We start from the raw sequence: 21,610 nt of genomic DNA on the forward strand, positions 1-21,610 counted from the left end.
ATGTAAAATAATATACGTTCTCTGTATGTATGATATACGTTCTCTCCTTTCAACAACCAAGGGCGCCATCTTATTGTGGCTACTTCTAGAACAAAAACGGGTAAAGTACACGTCAGTTTTTGTAAATATCACATTGTCATCGAATTGCATTCTTGATTTTTCCAAAGTGTTAAAGTTTTTGTGTTTATTTATTTACTGAAATTATATAAAATTTATTGTAATTATTAGAAAAGCACTCAACGATTGTGACGCCATTGCAGAATGGTGTATATAGATCGAGGTAAATTGTTTAAGACATTTGTGTACAATATGTAGTAAAAACGAATTAAAACAACAGATGGCCGTGTCTTGGAGCGGAGACCATGGAGTTTGGCGCGCGTATTGGAGATATTCACAAGCCTTTGGTTTGTGACTGTCACCTTGTAAGTTAATTTCTAGAACGCACAATATGGTGTAATACACCACCTACTCACACAAACATATGTTCACATTTCAGCTTTAAAACGCTGATGGCTCCCTTCATGAATAATGACAATCCCAGCAGCAATACGCGACCGAGTAGATGGGGAACCGGTGGTGGAGGTGGTCCAGGTGGAGGTGGTGGTGGTGGACGTGGTGGTGGCGGTGGCGGTTTCAATCAAGGCCTTCGTCCAAACCGTCGGATTGGACGTGTTGTGAATACGTCAATGGATTGTAATATACCTGGTGGCGGATGAGCACGGTAACGTGTCCAAGCAATTTATAACGTTGCATACAGTTTTTCAGATGAAGAATTACTTTATGCACGCTTGGACACAACAGACTTAATCATCACCCATAAAGCACTGTTAAAACTACTCGAAACCTTTGACATCGCCTGCAGTGCGTTATGCTTTGTCGATTTTTTGGCATTTATTGCTTTTATGACGCACAACTTTGCAACCCTAAGTTGGGAGAAGTTGTTCCGACACGCACAAATCGGCAAGGTATAAATATTTAGGCTTGCTCTAATAGTAAAATATACATATAAATGTAAATATAATAGATATGCTTTAAAACATAGTCAAGATCAGTGCAATAGTCATGCTTTCGAATACATAAATACATATGTAACTGAAGATAATTTTTGTGAATATAGTAAATTTGCCACGCTGGATTTTACATTTTTATTTTTTACATCAAATGTTCAGGGACCCCAAATCTGTTGCATAATTACAACAGCTGATGAAGTTGTTGTGAGTATGAAGTACAGGAATTAAGAATTTCCTCGGCAGCTTCAATGAACAAAATGGACTGTTATGTAGGGGTTTTGGCACGATAGACAAAAATGCTTTAAATTAATTTTTCGGATTGAGAACAGTGTATCACCTTAGTGGCAACTACACGCAACGATCCCGGATTTTTATCCTGCCAAGAACTGTCAGTTCAGCAGCATCCCTCTAAATTATTTGGGGAATATTTGTTGCCAGTACAACGACTCTATGTTCGAATTTTGCCAAAAAAAAATTTTTTTTTTTCAATAAACATCAAATGTTTCCAGACTTATGGTGATCACTTTTATTTATGCGCATGCCTGCATGTTGTCTTTTCAGTGCACAAAGAATTTATATAAAAAAACTACTAATTCAATTAAACAAATTACAAACAATAAATAATAAACTTATTTGAGCTTAGAAATCTATTCGAGCCTTTTTCGTGCATACTTCATCGGTCCAAAACCCATTTATATCTTCATAGATTTGTGTACGTCTAACGGTGGGTTGTGAGTGAATACGCCGACATAACTCACAATATGGCAGCATTTGAACGCCGCTTTCGTAAGCCTCGACCAAGTAATAGCGACGCCACCAAAAGTACTTGGCATACTCATAAGGATGCTCACTCAAATAATTAAGGTATGCTGCCAGAGTTGAGGCGTTTTTAAAGTCCTGTGCGTCAATGTAGGAGTGTGGTGGCGCGAAACGCGTATAATTTGCACCACCAAACACCACGGGCACAATGTGTCGCTGCAGGGCGTTGAAAAGCTTTTCCGTTACATAATCCTTGCAAAGTGAATTCTCAAAACTCAAATAGAATTTGTAATCTTTGTCGAGCAACGCATCGCAACTGCTGTTGAAGCGTTCGCATCTGTAAGAGAAATTAAAGATGGTGTGATTCCGTCGTTTATAATATAATATGATATTTATTTACGTAAGAAAAATTAATAAAAAAAAAACAAAGAAAAACTTCTTTTGCAGCCAAGCTATAATGTCCTTTACAAATACAAAATATTCCTTGCCGGTTTAAATATTTTTTCAGAGATTGCACCATGGCCTTGGACAATAATACATGGCAAATTTCGTGAATATATCTCGATATCTCAAAAACTAAGGGACTAGTTACCGTATAATTAGACAGCGGGCGTGGCACCGCCTACCTTTAGTTGAAATCTCATATCTGAATAACGACTCGACCAATTTCAATCAAATTTAGTGTTTATATTACCTCGATATGTTGTGAAAATGGGTGAATTCGGACTACAGCCACGCCCGAATCTCATATATAGCTCAATTTTTAATTCTATATGATTATTTCCCTTTACGGCATACAAATCAAGCATCAATAAAGTTTTTGTATTGTAATAAAACTTAGCACAAATAGTAGCTTTGAGACATGTTACCTCATGTCTAAAAATTAGTCGAAATCGGATCATAACTTTTCAAGTCCCTAGTTACCGAATATGTGAACCCCAGTACCTGTAGCTGACTTTTTACCGAAAGCATCAGCCAATCTGTGAGATATATTATTGAAATTCATGGGCAATATTTTTATAATAATAACAGACCTCTTTGTCAAAAAAGGGCTAAAATCGTGTTACTACTTCACTTCACTTTACTTAGCCTCCATATACCTGATATTTGAATTTCAAACTTCCGGTTGGTTTTATACCGTATATATCAGTAAATATGTAAGATACCTTAATAAATTTTGGAGAAAATATTTGTTTGTTAATAATGTATAATTGTACTTAAAATATATATAAAATTGAGGCAATACTAACCCTAACCCCCATATACTTAATATAGGCATTTTCAATCATCCGATTCAATGTATACCTTATATTATATATTGGTCAACGTTTAAGTATCTTAATCAAACTCGGAGTTCCAGAACCAAATTTGGATAAAATCGGGACGATACAACCCTTAGACCCGCTAGACCTAATATAAGAACTTAAATCTTTCGGTTGACTTTATTACGTAACTGATATTGGTCAATAACTAAGAGTAAACATATAACATTGGATAGAATATAGTTCATTGGCAAAAATATGTAAAATCGGTCCTCGCATTACCCCAGCTTTGATTCTTTATATCGATTGTTTCGGGCAGTGTGTGCGTTATCTTCATAAAATGGCGTGGAAATATGTTCACGAATATACTTCAGTAATGCAAAAAGTTGACGTTGAATCAGTCCCGACCTTTTCCTATGTTTATATTACGATATAGTGATTTCCGACTTTCTTTTTATGGTTGGAAGTACATTGACTCATGAATGAAATGATATGCCTACAAGTACGTATACTATGAAAGTGTGTCAGTTCTTTTTATTTATAATCTTATCTCTGCCATTTTTGAATTTGAGTTATTCTCCTATATACCAATTACAGTTATATCTGATTCTCTGGTGGAGCATTAGGATAATCTTAATAAAATTAGGTGATAATATTACGATACAAATTGTGTAAATGGATGAAAACGTTTCTGCGTTACCTTCGTGTACCGAATATAATCATTTTCGGCATACCAACTAATTTTACTCCAAATAAATTCGACAAAATTTCTAAATCTAACTTTCTGTTCGAATAAAATTAAGTGTATTTGCCATAAATGTATAACATTTTATACCATCTGGAGTTTTAAAATAAAAATAGGATCCTTTATAAACTAACTGTATTGTAAATTATTGAAATTCAAAAATTATTTTTATTTGTTTCCATTATCTTTGAGTACCTATGGGTGTACGACATTGTCGTTCACACTAACACTGTTTGACACAGAGAAGCTACAACAAAGAATTTACCTCAAGGTCCCACATTTGCCATACACATCGACTTGCATGTGCGCCTGCAGCGCCTTCACTAAGCCGTCCCGTCTCGACGGCGCCTTACAATTGGACACAAACCAAGCGGCCATTTTACGCTTTCCTTCAATTGACAATAACAAATCCGTATCGTTTTGCGTCCAACCCACTTCCACCGCTGTCCATATTGGATCTTGCGCGGGCGCAATAATTTGACGCGTTGAAATCGTTTTGACCACATTATAACTCCACACAATGTCCGAATCGAGGCGATAACTCAACGTGAGATTATAGAAATTCTTTTCGGCCTGTAAATTATGCCTGGTGTGTTCAGGTGATTCTAATTGTGCGAACACAAACGATTGATTGGGCGAACGTTGTTGTGGTGTGCCGTTTGAAAAATTACACGCCGTATGAAAAACGATCGCTGCATAATCGACGATGGAAGGTAAAAAGTCGTGCTGATTGGTGAAAATGCAATTTGTTTGTGGGCACTTCGCATGCAGGGTGTCCGCGGGTAAGGTCCAGCGCTTGTCCTCAAAGAAGTCAGTCCAGAAGAGTACAACGATGTCTTGCGACGATGACAACTTCGACGTGCGGAAGATTGCATTTCGTGCATTGTTTCGCGTAAAGATCACCAAAATGATAAGCGTAAGTAGAATTATGATTCGCGTATTACTGTACATTTCCTTAAATGTGTTTAGTCTGTTAGAGGACATCACGCCCACTATATAGATATGTATGTATGTAGAACATAAGTAACTGTAGTTGTTTTTTTTTTTAAATTTTTTTTTTGACCGCTGAGTCAAATAATTTTTTTTTTGACGAAATGTATATTGGAAAAAAATATAAATATGTATATATAGATATATATGATGAGATTTACGAAAAAAAAATCTTTGATATTTATTTTTGCGATTTCATAATTTGTACACTCGTGATTTGAAATATTCCTTTTTTCTTTATGCTTATTTGTAATAATTAACTTGCATTAACATCTATCTAATATGCCGATTATAATATTTTAAATAAAAGTTTATGTATTTTTTAATATTTGTTTAATTCAAGAATGAAGACTAAATACCACCGATTGAAACGCTTATCATAGATTTTCCACTATTGGTATCAGGTAGTAAACCCTAATTGGTTATTGTATGTATTTATATATATATATGTATTTATATATGTACATATGTATTTATAAATATGTGTTATATCTTGAAGTGCGTGTCTACATTGGCGTTGATAGACAATTTTCACACTTTGACGTTTGAGTGTTAGTATTATTATCAACTGCCGGTACAGATAAGGACTGCTCACAACTGTAAGGCCTAATCAAATTTATTTGATTTAATGTTGTACATAAATAAAGAACACTACAGTTGCGCAGAAAGATGGTGCATAAAAAGTAAAATAGTGTTATCTATTCCAGCCAAAAATATTTGAGATAATTCTAGTTTTATATATAGGGTGCTTATTTAGAGAAAATAATGGAACAAATTGCCAAACTTTCATAGTAATTGTAAACAAAGCCTTCACCAGCTTTTGTTTAGGAGGTCAAAATCTAACGTATTTTGCTGTCAAGAGTCCTTTAAAAAGTGCAACGAAACCAAACTGCTATAACTTCTATTTCCATCGCTCTTAAAGGTATAAAGAGATATAACAGTTAAACCCCCTGTCAACGAATTTATTTTTGTTTGATATTTATGTTGAGTAAATTTTAGCAAATTATCAAACTACATCTGAACTAAATCGGAATAAAGTTTAAAAATCTTAGAACATCGATATCAATCGTCTATATGTTAAAGTTTTCAAGCAAGCTGTTGCAGTCGAGCCATACAGACATATCCTAATTGAGACTAACGACTTGGGGGACTGTGGTTTTAAACCTACTATAACTAAAGAGTTGACAGCCAACAGTTGACGTGATAAGTCCGGTTATGTTGGAAAAAATGGGAAGTCATTACCACCTCTCTCAATGACGATAGCTTCGAAAAAGTTAAAAAAAAACAGTGCTTGAAAATCGTCTTGTTGGCATCAGTGAGATAGGAGAGGTTAATGTTTTGGGTATGAAACGTGTCAATGCTAGACTCAAACCAGAGAACTTAGAATAACTTATTGTTGTTATAGAATAACTTATTCAAAGTTCTCTGTTCGTACCAAAATACCAAATCTTTTGATAAACCAATGCTTGACAATGCAGCTGAGGACCTTACATTCAAGGTGTCGCTCATCGTTTTCTTTGATTACCGTGGTGTGGTTCACCGAGAATTCGTTTCCGACGTCGAAACTGTTTAGCAATCTAGCGAAAGGCCCTACACAAATGAGTTATGAGCCTCCTAGACGAGGCTTATAATAAGTGTATGGAATTAGATTCATCGTTAGCGGACTTGTATTGGCTCAGGAGCCTATTTTAAAGGCATCATAAAGATTTGAATTAAAATATGTGAAAATGTTGTTTCTTTTTTGTCAGTCTGGACCACTTATGATCAGTTGAAATAAAAACGCTATAATACTAAAAACGTACCCTTTACATAAATTCAATTTGTCCGGTGCAAGCGATTATTACCAAAAAACTTGGATATCTGTACATATGTATGTATTTATATTAGATATGCATTTCGTTATGAAATAAATTAATTGTAGAAAGCAAAGCAAAGCAAAGCATGCTTTCAATCGAGTACACATAACGTGCTGGTTGCAAAAGTGAGTGGGTTAATACAATAATTATTGAAAAACAGACGCAGCTCCTTTTACATACCACACTCGTATTTTTAAGGTACGTTTCTCATAACCCACTTGAACTATCGCAGCAGTAAATCGGTCTACCTTTCAATGCTTCTGCTTGGTAGTTCAGTAACGGACATATATACACTTCAGGGATTTTTTAAAGATCACCTATAAAAATAAATCAGCAGTTCACTGTTAGTGGTATTTGTCAAAAATAAGAGACTAAACTATCATCACATTTTATAATTTCCACACTTTTTAAGTAATTACTTACTAAATTTCAAGTTCCCCTCGGATGTCTATTTATACTATACTGAAATATGAAAATATGAGAAGCCCTTGAACTAGTTTTTATACCCTGAATAATACACCCTAAGTTTGCCACGAAGTTTAAAATACCCAGAAAGAAACGTCGGAGACCCAATAAATTACGATCAGCATAATGAGCTGAGTTTATTTAGCCATGTCCGTCTGTCCGTCCGTTTGTATATATACGAACTAGTCCCTCAGTTTTTAAGTGATCGATCAGAAATTTGACACCTGTCCTTTCCTCATTAAGAAGCTGCTCATTTGTCGGAACGGCCGATATCGGAGCACTGTAACATATAGCTGTCATACACACTGTACAATCGGAATTAAGTACTTATATGGGAAGCTTTTTCATTTGACGGGGTATCTTCACGAAATGACGCATGGACTATTTTTTAAGGCAATAATTCAATTTCCGAAGAAACTGCTCAGATCAGATCACTACATCATTACCCTGCCTTACAAATTGAACGATCGGAATCAAGTTCTGCGAAGGGTATTTTAGCTCAGACGTTAACGTTTTTTCTTGTTTAATTTCTGTTTTGAGCGATTTCAAAACACATGTGTGGTCTTTAACCCTTTCACGACAGTGAGTATAATAATTCTCCACACATTTCTCTCGAACTCTCGAAGATCGAAAATCCTTCTCATCGTCGGTGAGGAGGATTATGATGGACTTAAAGTTTGCTTCTAATTTTTCGAAAAATGGGGAGTGTTTTAAATATATCTGTCAAATAATTTCGAAATTCAGCATAGAAAAATAAAGCTGGTATTTTTGTCTGTCCTCAAAGCAGGTAACTAATAACCAACGTTTTACTTTACGACTATAAAGATTAACCTGGGGTTGACCTTGTATAAGGTGTATCCATTGTAAGTGGCCACATAAATATTACCATCGCTATCTATGTATACGGTCTATCTTACTTGTCGGCGAAACACCATCCCATGTGACGACGAGTACACGACGATTAGATCCAATTACGAATTTGTCACTTTGTCCCTCGACCGGCACAATGAAGGAATTGTATTCGAGATCCTTAACTTTGCTATACCTTTTAGGTATATTTATTGTAGTATATATTGATTTTAAAAGTAGTTGGGCAAAATCAATCTTGTTTTTTTTTATGTTACACAGCCAGTTTTGTCGCTTATCGGGTTAACCTTTTAAACACAGTTAATTTATGAGCACAAAAATATAAATTTTTTGAGGTTATTGACTTCAGCTGGTTTTACAAGTATATAAACAATTTCTTTTAGATAAACTAAAACCACATGTGTAAATAGTTTGTGCAATTCGAATGAAAGAATAAAGGAAGTTGTCGCGAAGTAGAGTATTAGATGGAAATGAAATCGGCTTTAAGTAATGAGACAGTTATAGCTTGTAGTATCTTAAGATTGGTCTTTCTTCGACATTGTTTACGATAGATATTTGTGTTCTAAACTAACTTGATGTTCTGTAAAATAAACGCGCGCCGTCAAAAACTGAATCAGATGGAAATCATCCATGTTCTTCTCTACCACGCTTTCAATTAACCTGTATAGTAGTCCGGTAAATTTAGGCCTAAAATAAGGAGGAAGGTTACCTAAATTCATAAGAAACTGAAACTCGGCAAAATTGCTCAAAGCATAATTATAAAAGAAATCTCAAAAGTCCTCATCGTTCTGGTGTGTGCCAAAAAATTTAAGCGGGGTCAAAGGTCAAACAAATTAGTTTTACGCGATTTGCAGAAAAGCTGTGAGTTTTTTTATCGCAAAATTAATTAATAACACAAAAATTTTTTAATAGTTTTTTTTTACTAAGAGCCACCATTTTGCAGATATAAAGCTTTAAAAAGTTGCATCATTTATAACCATTTTTTCACGTATAAACATCACTGAAACTGTTAAATAATCAAAATTAGTTTACTATTGGTGATTGTAACTAGCCTATGTAAAATATAAGGTAAACTATTAGAATCTCAGGTATAATGAAACCCAGTTCCTAAATTTATACGCCAGTGTAATCTTGTTGATACGCTTGTTTTATTAAAAATTCGCGTAATAAAAAACAAGTTCAAATAGCTTGTCTTCCTCCAACCTCAGTAGCTGCTCATCAACATCTGTTTCGGGAATATTACCAAGTTCAAGTGTGGCTTGGTAATCAGTTGGACCCTAAAGACGAAGAGTTGAAAGTTGGTGGACAACACACGAGAGCCAGTTCAAACTTTATTTCTATTAGCAGCAAATAAACTTCTTAACACGATATTTTGCAACTGCAAAAACGGATGCCAAATGGGATTGCAAAAAAGTTGAACTGTTTTGCTCCCCGGCATGCACACATTGTCAAGGCCGGTCGTGCTCTAATGTTGAATCACCAACTGTTGAGGGCTCCTATGATACCGATAATAGATATGCTTTAAAACATAGTCAAGATCAGTGCAATAGTCATGCTTTCGAATACATACATACATATGTAACTGAAGATAATTTTTGTGAATATAGTAAATTTGCCACGCTTCAATGGATTTTAAATTTTTATTTTTTACATCAAATGTTCAGGGTCCCCAAATCTGTTGCATAATTACAACAGCTGATGAAGTTGTTGTGAGTATGAAGTACAGGAACTTAAGAATTTCCTCGGCAGCTTCAATCAACAAAATGGACTGTTATGTAGGGTGTTTGGCACGATAGAAAGACCAAAATGCTTTGAATTAATTTTTCATCATCTCTATTTTTCGGATTCAGAACAGTGTATCACCTTAGTGGCAACTACACGCAACGATCCCGGATTTTTATCCTGCCAAGAACTGTCAGTTCAGCAGCATCTCTAAATTATTTGGGGAATATTTGATGCCGGTACAACGACTCTATGTTCGAATTTTGCCAAAAACATTTTTTTTTTTTTCAATAGACATTAAATGTCTCCAGACTTATGGTGATCACTTTTATTTATGCGCATGCCTGCATGTTGTCTTTTCAGTGCACAAAGAATTTACATATATAAAAAAACTACTAATTCAATTAAATAAATTACAAACAATAAATAATAAACTTATTTGAGCTTAGAAATCTATTCGAGCCTTTTTCGTGCATACTTCATCGGTCCAAAACCCATTTATATCTTCATAGATTTGTGTACGTCTAACGGTGGGTTGTGAGTGAATACGCCGACATAACTCACAATATGGCAGCATTTGAACGCCGCTTTCGTAAGCCTCGACCAAGTAATAGCGACGCCACCAAAAGTACTTGGCATACTCATAAGGATGTTCACTCAAATAATTAAGGTATGCAGCCAGAGTTGAGGCGTTTTTAAAGTCCTGTGCGTCAATGTAGGAGTGTGGTGGCGCGAAACGCGTATAATTTGCACCACCAAACACCACGGGCACAATGTGTCGCTGCAGGGCGTTGAAAAGCTTTTCCGTTACATAATCCTTGCAAAGTGAATTCTCAAAACTCAAATAGAATTTGTAATCTTTGTCGAGCAACGCATCGCAACTGCTGTTGAAGCGTTCGCATCTGTAAGAGAAATAAAAGATGGTGTGATTTCGTCGTTTATAATATAATATAATATTTATTTACGTAAGTAAAAATTAATAAAAAAAAAAAAACAAAGAAAAACTTCTTTTGCAGCCAAGCTATAATGTCCTTCACAAATACAAAATATTCCTTGCCGGTTTCAAATATTTTCTTCAGACATTGCACAGTGGCCTTGGACAATAATACATGCCAAATTTCGTGAAGATATCTCGATATCTCACAAACTAAGGGACTAGTTAACGTATATAAAGACATACAGACGGACCGTTTCCATAACAGTCGGGTCTACGTAACCGGAACGGACCCGGATTTTTTTCCGACCAAGGACTGTCAACTCGACAAAATTCTGCCGCTACAACAACAACAATATACAGACGGACGTGGCTAAATCGACTAAGCTCAGTAAGCTGATTATGTATATCTATGTACCAGGTGTACCGGTATGAAATGATTGTGTTTTTGTGAAAATGAAATATTGAATTAAAAATTGATTTTTGCACATTTTGACCACCATTCTGACAAGTTGTGAATACCATGCCAATAGAAGTGTTCCTCTTTTGAAGCAAACCAATCAGACACCCAATTTTCGATTTCTGTGTAGGAATCACAGTGCTGCTCAGGCAATGCGTTTCCCATCGAAGAAAATAAATGGTAATCGGAAGAGGCCAAGTTTGATAAATACGGCGGGTGAGGTAGCAGCTCCCAGCCAAGTACTTTGATTGTATCCTGACAAAATTACTTTGCCATGTCTTCTGGTCCATTCTGGTCGTTTTTCGATCAACGCATGGGTCAAATTGATCATTTGTTGTCTGTAGCTATTAGTGTTAACAGTTTCACCAGGTTTTAGAAGCTCATGATATACCAAACCTTTACGGCATACAAATCAAGCATAAATAAAGTTATTGTAATAAAACTTAGCACAAATAGTAGCTTTGAGACATGTTACCTCATATCTAAAAAATAGTCGAAATCGGAGAATAACTTTTCAAGTCCCTAGTTACCGAATATGTGAACCCCAGTACCTGTGGCTGACTTTTTACCGAAAGCATCAGCCAATCTGTGAGATATATTATTGAAATTCATGGGCAATATTTTTATAATAATAACAGACCTCTTTGTCAAAAAAGGGCTAAAATCGTGTTACTACTTCACTTCACTTTACTTAGCCTCCATATACCTGATATTTGAATTTCAAACTTCCGGTTGGTTTTATACCGTATATATCAGTAAATATGTAAGATACCTTAATAAATTTTAGAAAAAAAAAAATTTTTGTTTGTTAATAAACTTAAAAAATATAAAACTGAGGCAATACTTCCCCTAACCCCCATATACTTGATATAGGCAATTTCAATCAACCGATTGAATTTCTAAATCTAACTTTCTGTTCGAATAAAATTAAGTGTATTTGCCACAACTGTATAACATTTGATACAATCTGGAGTTTTAAAATAAAATTAGAATCCTTCATAAACTAACTGCATTAAAAAAAGTTGATTCTTCATTAAAACTTTGCTGCTATTATGTTGTAAACATATTTCAACTATTTTTTTGTTATTTATTTTATTTATATTTGTTTCCATTATCTTTGAGTACCTATGGGTGTACGACATTGTCGAATACACTAACACTGTTTGACACACAGAAGTTACAACAAAGAATTTACCTCAAGGTCCCACATTTGCCATACACATCGACTTGCATGTGCGCCTGCAGCGCCTTCACTAAGCCGTCCCGTCTCGAGGGCACCTTACAGTTGGATACGAACCAAGCGGCCATTTTACGCTTTCGTTCAATTGACAATAACAAATCCGCATCGTTTTGAGTCCAACCCACTTCCACCGCTGCCCATATTGGATCTTGCGCGGGCGCAATAATTTGACGCGTTGAAATCGTTTTGACCACATTATAACTCCACACAATGTCCGAATCGAGGCGATAACTCAACGTGAGATTATAGAAATTTTTTTCATCCTGTAAATTATGCCTGGTGTGTTCAGGCGATTCTAATTGTGCGAACACATACGATTGATTGGGCGAACGTTGTTGTGGTGTGCCGTTAAAAAACGGAAATTTACGCGCCGTATGAAAAACGATTGCTGCATAATCGACGATGGAAGGTAAAAAGTCGTGCTGATTGGTGAAAATGCAACTTGTTTGTGGGCACTTCGCATGCAGGGTGTCCGCGGGTAAGGTCCAGCGCTTGTCCTCAAAGAAGTCAGTCCAGAAGAGTACAACACTGTCTTGCGACGATGGCAACTTCGACGTGCGGAAGATTGCATTTCGTGCATTGTTTCGTGTAAAGATCACCAAAATGATAAGCGTAAGTAAAATTATGATGCAAAAGATGGTTCTCAAAGCCAACTTCAGGAAGCGCGTATTACAGTACATTTGCTTAAATGTATTGAGTCTGTTGAAAGACATCACGCCCAGTATATAGATATGTATGTATATAGCACATAAGTAACTGTAATTTCTTTTTTTCGTTTTCACTGCTTAGTCAAATGCAAGTGTGTAACGCGATTCTTATTTTATTTTTTATTTTTGGCGAAATGTAATTTAGTAACAATTATATAGTAGTGAGATTTACGAAAAAAATTATATATTTTATTTTAAATTTCGTTTCTTCTTTTAGTTTATCCACACATTTTTCTGTTATTTGCTGCATATGTTATTTCTAATATGCCGTTTGTAATATTTTATATAAAAGTTTAAGCATTTTTTAATATTTTTTTTAATTCACGTATGTCTAAACTCAATTTGTCGGCGCAAGAATGAAGACTAAATACCATTGGCCAGTTTGAGTGTTAGTATTATTATCAACTGCCGGTACAGATAAGCACTGCTCATAACTGTAAGGCCTACAAGTCAAATGTATAAAAAGTGAAATAGTATTATCTATTCCAGCCAAAAATATTTGAGATAATTCTAGTTTTATATATAGGGTGCTTATTTAGAGAAAATAATGGAACAAATTGCCAAACTTTCATCGTAATTGTAAACAAAGCCTTCGCCAGCTTTTGTTTAGGAGGTCAAAATCTAACGTATTTTGCTGTCAAGAGCTCTTCAAAAAGGGTAACGGAACCAAACTGCAGTAACTTCTATTTCCATCGCTCTTGAAGGTATAAAAGAGATATAACAGTTAAACCACCTGTCAACGAATTTATTTTTGTTTGATATTTATGTTGAGTAAATTTTAGCAAATTATCAAACTACATCTGAACTAAATCGGAATAAAGTTTAAAAATCTTAGAACATCGATATCAGTCGTCTATATGCTAAAGTTTTCAAGCAAGATGTTGCAGTCGAGCCATACAGATATCTCTTAATTGAGACTAACTTCTAACGACTTGGGGGACTGTGGTTTTAAACCTACTATAACTAAAGAGTTGACAGCCAACAGTTGACGTGATAAGTCCGGTTATGTTGAAAAAAAAGGTCGGGAAGTCATTACCACCTCTCTTAATGACGATAGCTTCGAACAAGTTAAAAAAAAACAGTGCTTGAAAATGATCTTGTTGGCATCAGAGAGATAGGAGAGGTTAATGTTTTGGTTATGAAACGTGTCAATGCTAGACTCGTACCAGAGAACTTAGAATAACTTATTGTTGTTATAGAATAACTTATTCAAAGTTCTCTGTTCGTACCAAAATACTAAATCTTTTGATAACCAATGCTTGACAATGCAGCTGAGGACCTTACATTCAAGGTGTCGCTCATCGTTTTCTTTGATTACCGTGGTGTGGTTCACCGAGAATTCGTTTCCGACGTCGAAACTTTAACAATCTAGCGAAAGGCCCTACAAAAATGAGTTATTAGCCTCCTACAACTCCTTGTAGACGAGGCTTATAATAAGTGTATGGAAAATTAGATTCATCGTTAGTGTACTTGTATTGGCTCAGGAGCCTATTTTAAAGGCAACATAAAGATTTGAATTAAAATATGTGAAAATGTTGTTTCTTTTTTGTCAGTCCGGACCACTTATGATCAGTTGAAATAAAAACGCTATAATACTAAAAACGTCCCCTTTACATAAATTCCATTTGTCCGTTCGTGCCAGCGATTATTACCAAAAAACTTAGATATCTGTACATATGTATGTATTTATATTAGATATGCATTTCGTTATGAAATAAATTAATTGTAGAAAGCAAAGCATGCTTTCAATCGAGTACACATAACGTGCTGGTTGCAAAAGTGAGTGGGTTAATACAATAATTATTGAAAAACAGACGCAGCTCCTTTTACATACCACACTCCACCAAGGTACGTTTCTCATAACCCACTTGAACTATCGCAGCAGTAAATCGGTCTACCTTTCAATGCTTCTACTTCGAAGTTCGGTAATGGAATTTAGTTCTGTAACGGACATATATACACTTCAGGGATTTTTTAAAGATCACCTATAAAAATAAATCAGCAGTTCACTGTTAGTGGTATTTGTCAAAAATAAGAGACTAAATTATCATCACATTTTATAATTTCCACACTTTTTAGGTAGTTACATACTAAATTTCAAGTTCCCCTCGGATGTCTATTTATACTTTACTGAAATATTGAAACTGAGAATGACCTTGGAATAGTTTGTTAATTTCCGTTTTGAGCGATTTCAAAACACTTGTGTGCTCTTTAACCCTTTCGAGCTCATACAATAGTTGCTTATTCGTATAAATTTGATTAAAAGTTGTTGAAGACATAAGCCTATTCACATTTACCGCTAGCAGTCATAATTTTCGAAATTTCAACATTTTCGAACAGAGCTAAGTTTTGTCACCCTCATCCTTTTTAAACAGAGGTATTCCAAGTTCGCGTTCTTATCAATTTAAGGTGTATATATATCAAATATAAACACTTGAAGTGACAATGACTCAACTTTCTAAACAGAAGCGACAGTGAGTATAATAATTCTTCTATACATCGATAAGAAATCGCTTGGGTTTAAGATACAGTGCAAATTTCGAGCACCACATTTCTCTCCAACTCTTGAAGATCGAAAATTGTTGGCACCGTCGGTGAGGAGGATTATGATGGACTTAAAGTTTGCTTCTAATTTTTCGAGATATGATTCTACTTCCAAATTGCCCACTTGGTAGGATGGGTATTACCATAAATAAAAATCATTCCTGGTACAAATTTTTACTATTTCGGGTAACTAGGAAATAATCGTCGACATGTCGGAGGTAATGAATATTAGACTTTTCTGCTCGCTAAAACATTCAAAATACACTTATAGACAAATTTTCATCAAAGTTCAGAAAAGGGCCAAAGATTACACTATTGTTATAAGATCAAAGATAACACTACTGTTATAATACTCTTTAGTCATCATTTCAACTCGATATGTCACCGTTTCATATGAAAACAGTCACTCAAGTCGGAGAAAAATAGGCACAAAATAATTGTTACAAGTTGCCGCTATAAGAAAACACTTGACCTTTAGCAATATTAAAATGCATGCTTATATTCTTTATTGGTTAATTTTAGTATGGAAATGTTCAAATAACGTAACTAGTTACGATTACATTGGTAAACCAAATTAAACTTTTTTTATTTCATGAGGTTTCTAAACTGTTTCTTACTAATTTAACGTCGCTGATTTCAAATCTATCCACAGTTTCTTTCTAGCAGTTTCTCTAGTTTTAGGGATACAGGTACTTATTGAAATGTCATTACTAGGCTTGTTTGAAATAATTTTTACAGCAAAAAATTACTAAATTTCATAAATAAACCGCTATTTCTATATTAAGAAGAAGTTGTTTAAATGATCCGAAGAGTTTTTGAGAGACTTTCCAGAGACTATGATGTAACATGAGCATCAAGATGCACTTCCTCTTCAGCCATTTAGACAGCTTCCCAGAAAATTTAAGCGACTTAAGTGAATATCAAGGAGAACGCTCTCACCAATTTATTCGCACTATGGAAGTGCGATACCAGGGTCGTTGGAATGCCAATATGAGGGCTGATTATTGCTGGAGCAGTAATACAAGAACAATATATTTTTTAATTCTAAAATTCTAGTATTTTTGGCTAAAATTTTTATATGTTCATATTTCGAAAACTAGAGCTGCTAGAGAAAAACTGACTAAAGATTTAGAATCAGCGTGGCAAAATCGTATACAATCAGGTAAGAAGTAACATAAAACAAAACTACTGTTTCCTAGTGTTATAGTCGAACCTTTGTCATAGGTAAACCCTTGGCGCCCAAGCCGGTGATCTTGTAAGTGGTGCCAGCCGGTGCTGGTTGATCAAAATCGTCTGATGTTGTTACATATAAGATATCGAGATCGGGACCACCCCAAGCGGCAGATGTGATCTGCTTGGTAGGCAACTTGATTTCCAAAAGCACTTCGCCGGTGCTAAATAAAAATGTTATAAAGTAGTTTAAAATTTACTATCTGGATGTTCTAATAAAGCATTTACAAGTATAAATACTAACCTGGGGTTGACCTTGTATAAGGTGTATCCATTGTAAGTGGCCACATAAATATTACCATCGCTATCTATGGTCATACCGTCGGGCAACAAATTTTCCTTTGGATTTGGTCGGCGCACATCGAAAACGACCTTCGGTTTAGCTAATTAAATGAAAATATAAAAAAGATTCTACAGAAAACTTTCTGAAATTACACCAAGCGCATGCTTACTTGCTACACCAGCATCAAAGTCATAGTCGTATTCTTTCACTTCATAGTCGGTTGTATCTACAAAATAGAACTTATTTGTCTTCTCGTTCCATGCCAAACCATTGGAGATGCCCACATCTGTCTTCACTAACGATACATTGCCATTGTCATATTTATATAATTCACCCCAGCGATCTTTGTATGCATCGCCAATATAACGCATTGTGCCGGCAAAGAGACGTCCACGTGGATCAGCTTTGCCATCGTTAAAACGATTAACAATATACCGATCGTCTTGTTGAACTTCGAAAAGTACACGGTCTATCTTACTTCTTGGCGAAACACCATCCCATGTAACGACGAGTACACGACGATGAGATCCAATAACGAATTTATCTTTTTGTCCTTCGATCGGCACAATAAAGGAGGTGTATTCGAGGTCCTCAACTTTGCTACGGTATACCTTTTCCTCTTGATAGTCGTAGCGCAGTATCCAGCCAGAATCAAGATCAACATAGTAGAGGCTCTGCGTTTCAATATCCCAGTGGGGACCTTCACCGAGGTGTGCATACGAGTTGGGTAATGGTTCAATTTGGTAAGACAGCTGTATTTGAAAGATTTAATAAAAATTTGGGAATTAATAAGAAACCTGATATATTTTTATATTATTCCAATATGTATGACAATTTTAGCTTCATTTAGTATTGATTGATTTTAAAAGTAGTTGGGAAAAATAAGTCTTATCTTTGTGTATATATATATATACATAGGTGTATCAGCGTTATTCCCTATTTCTTTATTTAGGTATTTAATTTTGTTTTGTCTGTTGTTATTATTATTTTTGGTTACACAGCAAGTTTTTTTGCTTATTGGGTTAACCTTACAAAAACAGATAATTTGTACGCACAAAAATGTTTATTTCTTGACGTTATTTAGTTGAGTTAGTTTTATGTAAACAATTTCTTTTACATAAACTAAAACCACATGTGCAAATATTTTGCGCAATTTAAATAAAAGAATAAATGCGTCAACTATGCGTTGATAATTACATGGAAATGAAATCAGTTGTATGTAACGGGACAGTTATAGCTTGTAATATCTCAAGATTGGTCTTTCTTCGACCTTGTTTACGATAGAGTTTCGTGCTCTAAACTAACTAGATGTTCTGTAAAACAAAGGCGTGACGTCAAAAACTGCGTCAGCTGGAAATCAGTTTCTCCATGTTCTTCTCTACCACGCTTCCAATTAACCTATATCATCCCAATGTAGAGTAAACAATACACAACTAATAATATGTGTCTAATTGCAGTTAGATATCTCTAAAATTTAGTAATCACTTTGCTTTTGAATAGAAAATCGGACATACGGAAATTTCTAAAAGCTCATGTTATTGATAATTTTGTTATAACTTTTAAGGGATTACATGGGTTTCGCGGCTTCAAAAAATTTATTTGTCTTGTTTAATTTTATAGCATCTCTAGAATATTGTCCCAAATTCTCAAGTTGATATCAGTAATAGTTTCGGAGATACAGCTTTGAAAAGTCAGTTATATGGCCATTTAAAACTTTAACCGCGTTTTTCTCGAATTTGTGTTTTCAAAGTCGGTTGTCAAGATTACACGCGAACTACTCAACCGATCTTGATGAAATTTTATACAGGTGTTTGAGATACAATTTACTCGTAAATGGACGAAGGATGTTTTTTTTCAATTACAACTATTTAAAAAAAAAGAAATGTCGAGCAAATTTGACCGAAATTTTAATTTTTTTGGAAAAAGGTCTGCCAAAATTCCAATTTTAACTTTTTACTTTTATCCTTCGTTCAAGTACGAGTTTATGGTCTCAACTAAAACACATATATTTTTTTTTAAATTTTAAATGTTCCTGTCAGGAGTTAAGCTGACAACGCGGACGCACCTTTTTTCGAGGGGTCACCGGAAATGACGTTACAATGGCAGAGTTTTAATTTTGTTTTTTTGAAAATCTCAGAACTTATTCTTTAAATGTGTATTTTTAAGACAGAAAAAAGTTGAATTAAATAAATAATTTTTTATATAGAAAAAAAATTATTGAAAATAGATAGGCCTTTTTTTACTCGACAAAACCCATGTAACCCCTTAAGGATTCTTTTATCTCGTTCTTATACTAACAAGCTAAAGTCTAATGTTAAAATACGATAAACGTTCATGAAATGTAAAAATTTAAATGAATCACATTGACCCCTGAGTAATGACTGTAAGTTTTTGCCGGTCTTAGAACTAGTACTTTCGTTGTATGATTAAATTGAATTGGAATTTCCAATACTTATGTTGCAGTATTGAACTTGAAATTAATTACTTTTGCTATTTCCTCTTCAGTGAGTAACAACTTTTTTTAGAAACTTTTTTGTAATATTTAACAGCATATCAGTATTGTACTTAAACACGAAACTGTATCTTTCTTATATTCTGAATAGGGTATATTAAGTTTGCCACGAAGTTTGTAACACCCAAAAGGAAACGTCGGATACCCTATAAAATATATACATAGGTAAATAATGAGCTGAGTTCATTTAGCCATGTTCGTCCGTCTGTATACATATATGCGAACTAGTCTCAATTTTGAAAGTATCGATCTGAAATTTTGCACCTGTCTTTTCCTCACTAAGAAGCTGCTCATTTGTTGGAACAGCCGATTTCGGACCCCTATAGCATATAGCTGCCATACAAACTGAACAATCGGAATCAAGTGCTTGTATAGAAAACTGATTAATTTGACTAGGTATCTTCACAAAATTTTGCATGGATTATTGTCTATCTACCATATTAACTGAAAGATGGAAATAAGGTGCTTGCATGGAAAACTTTTTTTATTTTTGAGTTATTGGTTAAAGCAACAATGTAATCTTTGAAGAAATTGTTCAGATCAGATCACTATATCATATAGCTGCCTGAACGATCGGAATCAAGTTCTTGTAAGGAGCCTTTGTAATTGTGAAGGGTATTATATCTTCAATGCAACCGAAGCTAACGTTTTTTCTTGTTTTACACTAAGAAATACCCTTGGCATGACACAAAAATATAGATTGGGTTGGATTAAGGCCGTGATTACATCTTCGTTTCATCATTAATATTAAATAATGCACAGAAATACATTTTGTTTCATATTTACCGTTAAATTATTGGCACGTTTAGACACTTGCACTTTTCCATCTGTCTCCAATAACTCAGCATTGTGTACTTGGAAAGTGTTTAAGCACACTAAAACCGAAATAATTACAAAACTCGGAAAACGCATCATTTCTTTGAAAATTATAAATTATTTTATTATATACGAGTATCTGTTTCTAAATGCGGTAATTGTGATATCTCACGTCCGGCAATAAAGAAATCGAATAGAACTAAACATTAACACAATTAACAGATCAAGACTCAACTGAAGCCTTGGCTATAGTTGTCGCGACACTTATAAACTTTCACAGAGCGACACGAAAGTAACTAGTACACAAGTATACAGGTTGGTTGAAAATATATTTTCTCACGAATTTTTTCATGAACAGAGCTGCTTGTTTTAGTTTTCTGCAGATAATCAATCAACAAAAGCACTTTTGCATCCCAAAAACTGATGCCATAACCTTCTTTGCTTGTTTGTTGTGACTTCACCTGCTTTGGCGCTGAACAATCAGCTTCAGTTCACTATAAACGTTTTTGTTTCAATTTAGGATCATAGTGGTAGAACTAAGTCTCATCCATAGTTATAAAACGCACTTACTTTCCAAACAGCTTTTTCATGTGTAATTCTCCATGTAAAATATGAGGTACTCATTCGTCTGAGATGCCTATGGCATTCGCAATTATACGTTTAGTCAAACGTAGATCTTCACTAACAAAACTATGAACTTGCTCAATGATTTCTGGTGTGGTTGCGGTTTTTGGTCCTCCTTCGCGTGGATCGTCTTCAAGCCTAGTATGACCACGTTTAAATTCACCAGGTGAGGATTAGTTATACACTTCTAACAATTATATAACTTGAGAAAAACAATTGGAGCAAGTAGTGATATTTCTTGACGAGACCAACCAACTTTTCAACCAGCCTGTATAAACATATATATATGCATTACATATAGGTAAATGATTCAATGATTGCAATCGCCGAAATCAGTTATTCGTAGAGATACACGATCCAGAAGTGCAAACAAATCGTATTTCAATGAATGCGCATTTCTTTTCTAAGCATTTTAGAGGTGTTCCAGTTTAAAAACTAAAAAAAATCTAAAATATTTTCCATATTTTGATAAGCTAGTTATTAAAAAAATATATATATCTCTAAACGGATTTTTCAAAACCCAAATTAGTATCAAAGTAATGGCCGTTTTAGTACCGTGGCAACTCGTCTCGTTTAGTCTTAAC

General features: G+C 34.7%; 4 protein-coding genes across 4 annotated transcripts; 1 reads left to right on the top strand and 3 right to left on the bottom strand.

The window, feature by feature from the left end:
* The first annotated feature begins 90 nt into the window (after window positions 1-90).
* Window positions 91-1,132, top strand: LOC106626215 (glycine-rich selenoprotein). The gene is made up of 3 exons (XM_014246031.3): window positions 91-280; window positions 338-422; window positions 497-1,132. Exons 1-3 carry the CDS (start codon window positions 262-264, stop codon window positions 714-716), a joined length of 324 nt encoding a protein of 107 aa, XP_014101506.2. The 5' UTR covers window positions 91-261; the 3' UTR covers window positions 717-1,132.
* A 380-nt stretch (window positions 1,133-1,512) lies between these two features.
* On the bottom strand, window positions 1,513-4,850 carry LOC106625363 (alpha-(1,3)-fucosyltransferase C-like). The gene is made up of 2 exons (XM_014245187.3): window positions 4,042-4,850; window positions 1,513-2,106 (listed from the first exon to the last, which is right to left on the bottom strand). Exons 1-2 carry the CDS (start codon window positions 4,758-4,760, stop codon window positions 1,650-1,652), a joined length of 1,176 nt encoding a protein of 391 aa, XP_014100662.3. The 5' UTR covers window positions 4,761-4,850; the 3' UTR covers window positions 1,513-1,649.
* A 5,110-nt stretch (window positions 4,851-9,960) lies between these two features.
* Window positions 9,961-13,433, bottom strand: LOC106625876 (alpha-(1,3)-fucosyltransferase C). The gene is made up of 2 exons (XM_014245700.3): window positions 12,266-13,433; window positions 9,961-10,578 (listed from the first exon to the last, which is right to left on the bottom strand). The coding sequence occupies exons 1-2, from the start codon at window positions 13,021-13,023 to the stop codon at window positions 10,122-10,124; spliced, it is 1,215 nt and encodes a 404-aa protein (XP_014101175.3). The 5' UTR covers window positions 13,024-13,433; the 3' UTR covers window positions 9,961-10,121.
* Window positions 13,434-16,034: 2,601 nt separating this feature from the next.
* LOC106625745 (regucalcin) lies at window positions 16,035-20,650 on the bottom strand. Its single transcript, XM_070110517.1, has 4 exons — window positions 20,373-20,650; window positions 17,244-17,826; window positions 17,036-17,174; window positions 16,035-16,955 (listed from the first exon to the last, which is right to left on the bottom strand). The coding sequence occupies exons 1-4, from the start codon at window positions 20,499-20,501 to the stop codon at window positions 16,763-16,765; spliced, it is 1,044 nt and encodes a 347-aa protein (XP_069966618.1). The 5' UTR covers window positions 20,502-20,650; the 3' UTR covers window positions 16,035-16,762.
* Window positions 20,651-21,610: the final 960 nt, after the last annotated feature.

This window comes from Bactrocera oleae, chromosome 5 (genome assembly GCF_042242935.1).
Source record: "Bactrocera oleae isolate idBacOlea1 chromosome 5, idBacOlea1, whole genome shotgun sequence".
In the NCBI taxonomy this organism is placed as follows: Eukaryota; Metazoa; Arthropoda; class Insecta; order Diptera; family Tephritidae; genus Bactrocera; species Bactrocera oleae.

Bases quoted from the DNA above. Each gene is read 5' to 3' on its own strand.
- LOC106625876 (XM_014245700.3), bottom strand. From the start codon at position 13,023: ATGTCTTTCAACAGACTCAATACATTTAAGCAAATGTACTGTAATACG. The intron at 10,579-12,265 runs GTAAATTCTTTG...TTTCTCTTACAG, and splicing joins GGCAAATGTGGGACCTTGAG to ATGCGAACGCTTCAACAGCA.
- LOC106625363 (XM_014245187.3), bottom strand. From the start codon at position 4,760: ATGTCCTCTAACAGACTAAACACATTTAAGGAAATGTACAGTAATACG. The intron at 2,107-4,041 runs GTAAATTCTTTG...TTTCTCTTACAG, and splicing joins GGCAAATGTGGGACCTTGAG to ATGCGAACGCTTCAACAGCA.
- LOC106626215 (XM_014246031.3), top strand. The intron at 423-496 runs GTAAGTTAATTT...TTCACATTTCAG, and splicing joins TGGTTTGTGACTGTCACCTT to CTTTAAAACGCTGATGGCTC.
- LOC106625745 (XM_070110517.1), bottom strand. From the start codon at position 20,501: ATGATGCGTTTTCCGAGTTTTGTAATTATTTCGGTTTTAGTGTGCTTA. The intron at 17,827-20,372 runs GTAAATATGAAA...TTTCAAATACAG, and splicing joins AACGTGCCAATAATTTAACG to CTGTCTTACCAAATTGAACC. The intron at 17,175-17,243 runs GTAAGCATGCGC...TCATTTAATTAG, and splicing joins CTTTGATGCTGGTGTAGCAA to CTAAACCGAAGGTCGTTTTC.